General features: G+C 39.2%; 1 protein-coding gene across 1 annotated transcript; it reads right to left on the bottom strand.

Moving 5' to 3' along the window:
* Positions 1 to 3855: 3855 nt before the first annotated feature.
* Positions 3856 to 9173, bottom strand: LOC140932975 (uncharacterized). The gene is made up of 5 exons (XM_073382483.1): positions 8952 to 9173; positions 5333 to 5422; positions 4702 to 4764; positions 4480 to 4565; positions 3856 to 4064 (listed from the first exon to the last, which is right to left on the bottom strand). Exons 1-5 carry the CDS (start codon positions 9158 to 9160, stop codon positions 3856 to 3858), a joined length of 657 nt encoding a protein of 218 aa, XP_073238584.1. The 5' UTR covers positions 9161 to 9173.
* Between the last annotated feature and the right edge of the window lie 2913 nt (positions 9174 to 12086).

Here is a 12086-nt window from a genome sequence, read left to right as displayed (position 1 = left end):
ATGAAAATCACAAATTTTCATTTATGAAATATACAGCTTTGTTTATACCGTTCAAGGAAAATGAGCCTCATCCACAACAGCTTTCTCCTCTCTTTTCCAATTTGCAAATCTCTCAGTAATTCCTTCATTGGCAACATACGCCGTGTGTACGTTAGCCGTGTATTGTTGCTGATTGTTGTTATGATTGCAACACAACCACGGAATTCACAAAGCCCAACCATTTCTTCATACTTTTAGAATGTCCTCCTTCTTTAGCGAAACTTCGAAAGGCCATGGAGTATTCATCACTATTTTTTTCCATATAAATAAGCTTCAACCAGCTAGCATCCACACTTTCCAACGTCTGATCGGTTTCGATCTGTTACCAAAATAGCCGATATTTTGAATCGCCTCGGGAAAATAGTTCCATAAACAAGGGCCTTAAAGCATAATGCAGCCTGGCTTTTGCCGAAAGAAAACCGAATCGCCTTATAAAAATCTTCGTTTCTTGCTTTTTGTTGCTCTTATTGGTTCGGGCCTGCGCAGTTGGGACTACAACAAGAATCCTGTTGTCGGCTAATGGATTATCCCAGAGGTCCCGATGGTAGGTACTTCATGTATGGGGACATATATTGTACCGCTTTTACCTAATTAACTTATAACTTCACTCTTTCTGCTTGGTTCCTTGTTGCCTTGAAGCTTTGTTCTCTGTTAACTTGTTGCTCTGTTTCCTTGTTTCCTAGTTACTCTGTTTCCTTGTTACCTTGTTACTCTGTTACCTTGTTACCTTGTTACCTTGTTACTCTGTCACCTTGTAACCTTGTTACTCTGTTACTTTGTTACCTTGTTACTTTGTTACCTTGTTACCTTGTTACCTTGTTACCACGTTACCTTGTTACCTTGTTACTTTGTTACCTTGTTACCTTGTTACCTTGTTACTCTGTTACCTTGACTCAAAAACGGCTGGTGCCTAAGCACCCTGATAACAGCGTGTAGCAGCAAACTTCATAATCGTCCGCCATCTTTTGATGGTTAGAAAAAGGGCTGGAAACTAGATATTTTGTAAGCTTTATCTTGATTGGACATGTTAAAAAGCAGACTAATACAACGCTTTTAATTGGTGTTTACTTAGAGTCCCGGGAAATCTAAAAACAACGTGCGAATAGCGGCAGATTTGTTCTGATTCATTCATAACTTATGAATGGAGTACGTTGTATTTTTTTTATGCACAGTTTATTGGACATTTTTGCTGTTTGTAGTTTTGTTTTCCATTTTTTCTGTATGAATCTAGATTCTGCCGCTTTTTACTAGTTTTCTACTTATCAAAAAAGGTTGTTTTCAATGATTGCATTTAGCTTTCACTTATAAAACTACACGAATCACTTTTTCAGCAGCCGATTATCATCGTTTTCATTTATTTGTTATAGCTTATTACTCACATCGCCATCTTTTATTCGAATTCAATTCAAAACCTTAAAATTCGTTTGTGTAATTAGCTCCTTTGTAGTTTTCATCTTGCTCGATTGAACTAATCGTAAAGCAATTTTTGAATTATTCAGCCGAAGAAAATCCGGCTTGCTGTATTTTTTTCCTAGGGCTTTTAGCATCAAACTGGTCAATTCTTTTATCCTTGTTTGACACTCAGATTATGAATTGTCTAGCAAGACACAAAAACCTTTCGTTATTCTAAAAGAGAGCAGTAAGTGCCATAATATAATTTACCGAGCCAAAAACCATGTTGTAATGATTTTTTTGGTTCGCAATCGATCGCGCGCTTCATCAACACGAACGTGTCCTACTTCAACACACATAGGTTGGATGGTGAAGGGAAATTTTCCTGGAACTTTTAAATCTCAGTGGGAAAAAAATAAAAATGTTATTCACCGGCCTAGCTAACTACGAGAAAACGACTGGAGAACTCCCAAAACGGACCTCCCAGCCGGTGAATAACATAATTATATTTATTTACCATACTTTAAATTTGTATTGCTATTAAAATTTCAACAGTTGGGTTTTTCATTCTGCTAAATTATGATGCCATGTGTGCTAACATTGGCATCTTTGTGAAAGGTTTGAACCCAGGAGTCATTTCAAAAGTAGGCTGAGTTTAATCGTCCTGGTGAACGTAGTCCTGAATAGGACTGTTGTTGTTGACAGTGACTGACGTTTCGACAACCTGTGCGATAGTCATCTTCAGAGTCAAAGTGAGTTGTATCACGTCAGTTGATGGTATTATACTCTGGTTATTGATCTGATTGGTCAATTACGTCGCGATGTTATTGGTCGTCTGTCAGTTAATATACACTTAACGTCAGATCCCGAGGGAAACAGTTAGTTTTGTTTTCCCGAGAGTCCTGATGTTTCCCTCGACTTCGTCTCGGGAAACATCAGGACTCGAGGGAAAACAAAACTAACTGGTTTCCCGAGGGACCTGACATTAAGTGTTTTGTTGTATTTCTACACTTTCACTTCAACAGCAACAAAAGAATAACCGGAGCGAACCAAAACAGTCGACTCGGTACTTATAACAACACAAATTTAATTCTCAAAACCACTGTTTGAATGATTTACAAAGTACCTTCCTTACCTTATCTGCATCATTTTCCTCCACTAGCTACTGTTTTTCTTCTGGGAAATTTTTGGATAACTTTAAAAATCGTTGCTTTTTAGCTTAAGGCTTCGTGTTTGTGTTGTTGTGTTCATTCACGAAAAAGAAAACTGGCAGGACCTGGCAGGACCTGGCAGTATTTTTCCCGCCTTTGTCACGCCACTTTCCACCATGCTTTGATCACGTGCTGTAATGTAGCCCGAGCGGGGTACATTGCTTATTGTATCACGATCGGGATACATTTGATTTTAGTCAAGGCCACGTGACCAAGAATCAACCAATGGCAGTCCCTGTTTAGTTGAGTGAAAGTCTAGGAATATAACAAGCCGTGATGTTATTGGCTATGAAGACTCGTAATCAGTAATTGGTGCGTTTCGATCCGTCTATTGTCACAGTTAAACAGTCGTCTATTGTTAGTCAAATTATCAGTCGTCCTCTCGTAGTTAGTTTTGATTGATTATAGTGCTATTTTTGCAACTTTTAATTAAAGTTTTCTGTTTTACTAAATCGTAGTGCAAATAAAGTAGCACTTTCTAAACACATAACAGAGGCATTCCTTTCCTACTGCATGACAGATAGGAAAAAAACAGTTCATAGTCAGAATACCTTAGAGTTGATAAATTTGTCATTTTTTTCCAATGTTAGCATTTATATTTGAACTCTAATAACTCTTCCACTACTTTTCCAGTTTGCAAAAAGGGATGAAAAAGTAATGCCCCCCTGTATGTATTAAATTTTACATCCAATCCCCCCTCTCTCTTGTTGTCATTTTCTCCTATGCCCCCTCTCTAATTTTCCAACCCCCACCCCTCCAGGTAATTATTGCACAGTCCGTTACTCACTAGAGAAATGCCAAATTTCATCTTGATTTAGATTCTTCCAAAATAACACTTTTGATACCCCAAGATAGGGAACGATTCAAAAAGGAAAAATGGTGTAGTACTCTGCTGACTGTTATACACCCAATACACGGAGGGTAACTCCTAATCGTATCCGCGATTACCCAGCTGTACCGAACTTTTGAATTTTCATAGCATAGTTATGATCGACAGCCATCCTTTTCCAAGATTTGTTCCCATAACATTGTTCAAAAGTGTCTGCTGCCAGGTGTAAGAAACAAGTTTTATTAATTCTTACCTCAAATAACATTTGTTACAAGCTACAAAAAGTTAAGTATGATTTACGTCGTTCAAGTTACATTTAAATCATGTTTTATTGTTGGAAAGGGGGACAAAGTGCGTTAAAGAGCAGCTAGATTCACCAGGTGTTCATTTTTTTTCCAATATAGCGACGTCGGTAGGAGCTTCGTCGGCGTGTATAATATCTGCGTCGATAGTAGCTTCGTCGGCGTCGATAGTAGCTTCGTCGGCGTCGATAATAGCTTCGTCGGCGTCGATAATAGCTTCGTCGGCGTCGATAGTAGCTTCGTCGGCGTCTGCGGCGGCGCCAATATAAAGCCTTCGGAACTGCTGCTGGCCTGCGTGTTGTCATGGAAACACTGAAAACAAAAGACATTCGACAGTTATTTACAATGATATGAACATTTTTTCACTTATCAAACAGAATGCGTGCAAGTCAGCGCTACGACGTTTAAATTTGTTGAAATGGTTGTGACTTACACTTGCTAACATATTTCAGTTTTTCAGTAATTTTTTTTAAACAATTGCTATCATGAAGTAAAAGGTCGAATTCCTTGGTCAATCGTTTCCTGCCGGATTAGGTGAAAACTGAAAGGAGTAGAGTCAGCGAGATGCAATTCTTCCTAAACTTAACAGAGTCTAAACAGAGGAAATAGTCACCTAGTAATGCGCAAAAAAAAAAAACGGTTAAGAAGTTTGTTCGGTAAAATGCAATGAAACTTGAAAAAGTCGACATTTTCTTTCCTTTATCACTTGGAAAAATTAGAAAATGACTCAAAACGACGGTCAGCCTTTCTTTTTTCTGGCAGTGATTATGAACAGCAGCCTGAGTGTGCAGGCTGTACGAAAATATGAAAATAGTTGAAATAATGGTATATCTTTTTTATTATCAATGATGGCGTCAACTAAAGGGAAAAAAATACACCAGAAAAGGTTCGAATCAATCAGTTTTTAATTGCATGGAATATGGTTTACCTTTCAGCATTCTCTAACTCTGCATTGTCGTTTTCATCGTCATCTTGAGAAACAGGGTTTGGACTGAAAGGAGAGGAATAGATTGTTAGTTATAAGGAACAATCAGGACTGTAGCGATTAAAAAATTGGAGCGCGTAAATTGTTGACTAGCACTATCCGTCAATTTCTTTTAAGGAAGTGCTCTGTGGAGGAGACGCATCAAGAAAGAATAAAAGATGGGCGATAAAAGGTCGCCTAACCCTAATTGCGAGTTGATTGACAGTTGCGCTGACAGATTCGCAGTTCATATTGAAAGTTGTAGAAAGTAACTTGTTAACTGACTTCACTATCTGATCCCGAGGTTGGTGGCAATTCATGAGGGAAATATATCATTTGTACCCGCTCCGCGGGCTTTTGGTTTTGTTAAAAGCTCAGCGAGTGGTCAACTGATTTGATAATTTAGTACCTAAACGACGCTTGGTGAAGAGAAAAGCATGTCTGATGTCATCATGTATTTGGGAAATTATTTCTGAGACAGAGAGATATGTCTGGTCTCAGTGGAGGATTCTGTTCGGCTCAGTATGAAAATTAGTCCTTAGTCGAAAAGAAGTAAAAACGCTGTTTGTTGAATGTGTGAAATCATGCAGTTTACCTTTCAGGATCATCCGACTCTTCAGTTTCCGCATCAATTTCCGCATCGTCGTCTTTATCTTCGTCTTCGTCTTCCGTAAAAGCATCTTCACTGAAAATTGACGGAATATAGAGTTCACTTGCTAAAATATCTCAGTTCGATTAAATGTCATGTCAACTTTCGGACTAAGCATAAACCAAGCCATGACTGTCGAGAAGGAAACAACTGAAGAGAAGGCGTTTAGCGTTTGTGCATCAACCGACAAACGGAAAAAGGTTTACAATCACAGAAGCATCGAGATCATCCTCGGAGACCCAGTGGCAGATAGTGGGGGCGAGGGAAAGTCTAAAAGGGCGGAAAAATAAGGCACGAAGAAAAGTCTTTACTTTTTTTTTGTGCCATATTTTTCCGCCAGTTTAGACTTTCCCTCGCCCCCACTATCTGCCCCTGGGTCTCCGAGGATGCATCGAGATATGTATCGGAGAAATAAAAGAGTCGAGTGATCAGCTCTCAGAATCAGAGTCGGACTCTTAATGCTGTCATCTAAAATGTATGTATACAGCATTTCAAAGAACAGATTAGAAATATATTTTGAGTTTTCATAATACTGACTCACTCTAGTGTATTGCGAGAAGTAGATTTTATCATTTATACAAGAGGGGGAGGGTCATGATAGTTTAGGCCACCTCGTTTCCGAACCCAAATTTAAAATTCCCACCTCCCCTCCCCCGGCTGCTAATTTCTGACAAGTCCCCAAGTCGTTTGAAAAGAAACAAGAAACGATTTCAACCAGCCACGGGCTTTAACATTTAAACCGCCGCTTTGAGAGCTTTTTAGCTACAGTCGATTGCTGGTTTTGAAAGATATAGCACAACAAGTAAAAGTTATGCCGTTCTGAAGGTACAGTATTTCGAAGCCATTGTAACCTAAATATTTCTTTTCAGCGCCAGATTTATGCAAATTTTGAAAACAACACCATAGGATATCCTATCTAGAATCGTTCAGTTAAACAGTTGGCAGGCTTTTATAAAACCTTGGGATGGATAGGTGCTTCGCGTTTTGGAGTTTTGGGTGCTTCGTTTTCGAGATTTGGGTGCTTCGTTCTTCGGTCTTCGTTTTCGAGTGCTTCGTTTTCGAAACTACCCCTAAACAACATACAGTTTTACATAAAAGATGCAGTTGACTCCTGATGACTCGAACCTCGCGCTAATTCGAACCAAGGTCGATTTACCCTGGATTTCCTTCTCACATTTACTGTAGGTAAGGGTTATCGGCCTCAAGCGAGGGGTTATGTGATTTATTCTCCTCGTGCGTTGCCCGAGAGCGCAGCCCGAGGGCAACGCACAAGGGAATAAATCACTAACCACGAGCTGAAGGCCGATAAACGACTTATTTTTACATTGGCCAGGATTCCTCAAGGGATGCAAAAATACAGTGACGAAAAATGCCTCTATTGTTCATCTTTCTTTTCTTTTTTAACACTCCATGCTGGCACTGGTGGCATTTACAAGTTCCTCGGCTTTTTAACTATGTTAGTTTTTCAAAGTCGCATTTCAAATTAGTTGTTCGCAGTGAATGCAGTGTCGAGCGATTCAGAGTCAGAAATAGAGCCGTTTATTACTCAAACTAAAGCAGCGTCGGGGGCGGTACTGTAATTGAGCTTTCGGAAAACAATTTTGAATATTCATTTGCGGGTGCAGACAACGAGCGAGCAGTTAACAACTTCAATTTTCGCACCGACGATCTTTCGACCGACCTGCATGATCCGGGCGAGGGATCACTACAAGGAAATTCAGTCGAGAAGTCAAGCAAGAATACCACAAACACAAAGAGGTTAACTACATGTCTTCATGGAGTACGCGAGTTTGTGATGACTGGTTAAAGAACGGAACACCTTACCATGACAGCGACACTTTCGTAGAACCGTAGAATACCGTGCAGCATGAAAATTTTGCGGATTCTAATTTTTGCGAATTAATTTTGCGGATTGACCTCGATCCGCTAAAATTAGTTCCCGTACAAAAAAAAAACGCAAAATAAAACGCCGCAAAAATTAACACACTTCAGTCAAATTAAAAACTCTGCTTTTAATGGACTTGTTGTGTATGGTAGGGATAGGCTTTTGTTTTGTTTTGCTGTTGTTCAGTCCCTTTGTGCAGTAAGATATTACAGTGATTACCGTATTGTTCTCCATTAAATATGGAAGTAGAGTGAACTTTGACTCAACATACCGTCAAACAAAAGTTGAAAATACCATATTAAGGCTTCTTCCACTTAAATATTCTGCTATTTGAACAGTTCCCACCAGAAATCTCAGTCATCTCGAACCGCAAAAATTTGTTCCCGCAAACTACAAAAAATCGCTAATCCGCAAAATAAAACTCCCGCAAAATTTTCAAGCTACACGGTAAAAAGACGCTGTTCAATTTCGGACTGTCGTTCTGGCTGTGGAAATCGATGAACTGGCACAACTAAGAAAATCCGTGAAAATGGCGCAAAAGAAAAGCAACTCAGTTAATTGATTTTAGTAATTATAGCGTCGTGTTTAATATTTCCAATAAACATTTGTTAATTTTTTTTCTTTAAGAAAAGCTAATTGAAATGGGAGGGGATTATGTATTAATATGCAAGGGGGATAGGTCACTTAATCCCCTCGCATTTTAATTAGGTGTTCATTAGCCGCGCTCTTGCCTTTAAACAATCAAAGCCTCACAAAGCTTTTCAGACAGTTGATTCGGGAGTTCGAAAGGAACAAAGGAATCCGAGCTTATGTAAAAATAATGTAAGAACACCGCCGCTAACTCTAAGTAATTTTTGTTTCCCTTCAGATCATTTCTATAAACGCGTGACAATTCGGGAAACGAAATCTTATAATTAAAGCCGCACCGTGATTGCCGTATTGCGGTTATCAAAAGCTTCATATCTTTTTACGGCAACAGGATTAAGGAGTATAAATTATAGATATTGCTCGTGGTTTATGGATACAAACAAACTCTAAACTGTGAACTAACATACCCAGCGAATTCGGCATGTTAGCGAACTCGAATGTCACGCCGGAATTCGAACTCGACAAGTGGCGCCGGAAACCGACGTAAACCGTGACAGGTTTCTCTCGCTGTTTAATCTAAAACCACTTTACAAACAACAAACACGCATGTTACGTAGTACTTTCTCAACATTATGTAAATAGTTCTGAAAAGACTTTCATCCATGTTCCGATCGCTCGGATAACATTCACACGTTTAGAAAATAGATAAAACATATGTGGAACGAACTGACTTTTTTGTGGAACGAGCTGACTATCTTGTGGAACGATCTGACTATTGATTGGAACGATCTGACTTGGAACGATGAAAAGAAATGACCGGATACCGGAGAGTTCCCGAGTTCGATTCCCAGGAGTGACCACAAATCCTTCCTGCTACTTCTTTGCTTTCCATGTACTTTTAAGTAGCTTTAAATACCCGTAAAACGGAGCGCTAATGGAGAGAGGAGGTTAAAAATGAGCGCAACATCGGCCTCAGGTTTGTTAGTCAGGTGACTATTTCGAGCTACCGACATAAAATAAGGTTTCTTTACCTTGACCTCTACTAGTTTTATACTGAAGAACAGGTGCCGTACCGTGGCATGGATTAGTTACCTTTCAGGATCATCCATTTCATCATCACCGTCTTCACTTTCGTCGCCTTCTTTATCAACTTCATCATTATCAACGGTTTCCTCAGGGGCACCTAATTCACCGTTATTTTCCTGGTTCTCAGGTGTTTCTAAAGTTTCCTCCGACGGAACAGTTGTCATCAGAGCGCCAATGAAACAGGCGAGAAGGCCAATCACTACAAAGGACTTCATGGTGGCCTAGAGTTATACTTCAATAGCGAGGACAGCTATGTCCAACTGCGATGGAAAACTTATCTACTGAAATTTGGCAACGGTAGTAGTGAAGGGCGTTGATATGGCATGTAACCAATCACAGAGCAGTATTCTTTTGTTTAAGCTTTAGAGAACAAATGGAACAATGGAGCTCATTCCTATTCAGCACTTTGAACCAATCCCAGAGCAGATGACGTCTGGAGGTCATTCGCATTCAGGACTTTGAACCAATCACAGAGCAGATGACGTCACGTATAGGATTTTAGTATGCATGAAAATGGCGCCCTTACACTGCGAGCAGTCTCTCTTTTTCGGCAGATTTAGTGAGAGCAGTGCACGTGCGCGGGAGGGGCAAAGCCGGGAGACGCGCGAAACGAGGGCGGCAGCCCGAGAAGAAAAAAGAGACTGCCCGCAAAGCCAGAGCCAATGAAATATGCGTTGGCCTCACAACTCAAAAATATTATTGGCGGATGAGTGAAGCGTTGACAACAACCTTTCAACAATCGAAAATGATGGCGGAAGCACTGCAGGAATGTTTGTCGGAAAATAGAAGCATCAGAAGGTCATATCTCCGGGTAAGCGCGTGATCGTAATTCGAATACTCAAAGCCTCTCCCGTCTCGCGCCTTCACTCACGCGCGTGGTCATTTGCGAGTCTCGTGGGTTTTTGCACGACGGACTAAGAAAAAAGAGAGGCTGCTCGTAGTCTGTGGCGCCCTTTACCATGAACGCATTAAACATTGAACGATTTTCTGCCTTAACAACACAAATGCAGAAAGACTTCTTTGAAGTAAACAAGAACTTAATGTACGTTTTTGGGCTTTAAGGCGATTGGAAAAGAAACAAGATAAACGAGTGTTGTCTGCACGCGATGGTATGCTGCTGGTGGTTTAGGTCGCTGAGTTGTGGCAACAGAAACCCAGATATGAACCCTGGGTTCAGCCCATTTTATTTATTTTAATTTGTGGACCCGATTTTCCAAAGGCAAAGAAATTTACACGACACAGTATTTCATCGCTAATTATTTTATTATTTTATTATTCACGTCAAAGAGTATATCATTGTACACAAGAAATAATAACAATAAAGAAATGGCTAATGGTTACATCATTACTTGACGGTGTAGTCTACCAAATTGTCTCTGTAACTTAGGTCTTGGTTCATAGGTAGGTCCTTCTTCAGATGATACAAAGGGTTACGTACGTATTTTGTTATAATCTTCGCTTGAACAAATCGTTCATTTCCAATAAGGTATCAGGATAATCGTAGATATTGCGTACACCATTAATGGCAGTTCTGCTCATCAACGTGGAGTTCATAATCTGTTCCTCCGTCATTTCTTCACACCATACTTTTTGAAATGCAATCCGTTGTATCTGTAGTTTGCTGGAAAACTGACCTCCATAAGAGAACCATTTCTCAGTCATAGTTGTCTAACACGCGGTTGATTATGCAAAAATGTTCAACTAATAAGAGCAGGTATTGTATAAAAAAAATGCAATTAAAAGTTAGTTATTTAGCTTTTGTCTCTTTTAAAAAATAAGCAATTAAGACATTGAGTTCCCAATTCGAAAAAAGTGAAGGAATGTTGTTTCTCAATCATCCAGAACATGTCGCGTTTCTTTGCGAAATTGTAATTCTCTGTCTATTGACAAAATTATGAAATACCTGTCGCAAAAACTACAAGACGATTCAGAAAAAGAGGGCTCTTTTAACCCTGATTGGATAGTGAACAATCTATTATGTGTTCAACATACAAACGTGCTCTCCGTTCAATATTTCATTCTTAAAAGTTTAGTTTGCTCGGAAAAAAGTCTTAACTCTCACCAATATTCTTTGAAACATTGCGCCAAACATGCAAGTCGAATCGAGCGCTTCACCTCTGTTGACGATTGACGAAGTGGAAAAAGTCCAGGGTCAAAGGATAACCAGGTGAGACTGAAATGTTTTGCGGATCATACCTGGCCGACATTATGTAGATTCTATCATGTAAATAAAGAAAAAACTTTGGCAACCAGTGCTGCGAATTCATGCGCATGTTAGAGAATTCCGTTCATTCTTATTCTCAAATACGGTCAATCGATCGCTACCTTACCTATATAGCTATTAGTAAACGCAATCACAGCTTTTTGTATGAAAATAGTCAGTTATTAGCGCAAAATGTTAAAACGCTTGGCAAAAAAAGAAAAAGTGCGATGAGAGTATTGCACAGAAAAACATGTTTTAACAGGATAATATATTACCAAAAGCAGCCCGCACCTCATGGAAGCAATTCAGTTAAGGCTCGATAGCTTTAAAGCTGAAAAGTCTTCATACTTAATAAGTACTTGAAGATCCTATTAGCATATGACGCCAAAACGTAGTTAATTCATGTACTCAAATGGACATTTCTTAAAGAATGTTTTTAAAGATACATTTGCAACACTAATAATGAGACATCAAATAGATCTGCATGACTTTTTCCGAGAAAATTTGAGTTTAAAACCTAACTGTGGACTGCAAAAAAGCACACACACTCAATAGATATTAGCCTGAATTTCATCCGATTACTTCAAGTCGTTATTACTCCCTCGAGGGAGTAATAACGACTCGACGTAATTGGATGAAATTCAGGCTAAATAGATATGAGTTTCTTTTGTATTTTTTTTAAATGAATCAGAAGTTTAAACTATGTGTTTGAAAATTACTTTGCGGTTTGAAAAGCCAAAATGACGCAATCAAGATTATTAATCCGTCGCTATGGAAATGCTGGTTTAAACGGAAAATGTTGAAATGTTAAACGACCAAACTGTTATTTCATTTTATGACACCTGTCACTTTTTTAGAACCATACATATTGTTACTGAAAACTGTTTCAAAGTGAAGTAATAGTATAGCTAAAATTCGCCACAGCGAGGAAAATGGCT

This window comes from Porites lutea, chromosome 1 (assembly GCF_958299795.1).
Source record: "Porites lutea chromosome 1, jaPorLute2.1, whole genome shotgun sequence".
In the NCBI taxonomy this organism is placed as follows: domain Eukaryota; kingdom Metazoa; phylum Cnidaria; class Anthozoa; order Scleractinia; family Poritidae; genus Porites; species Porites lutea.
Note: the sequence above shows the minus strand (reverse complement) of the source record. Positions and strands in the feature narration are given on the sequence as shown.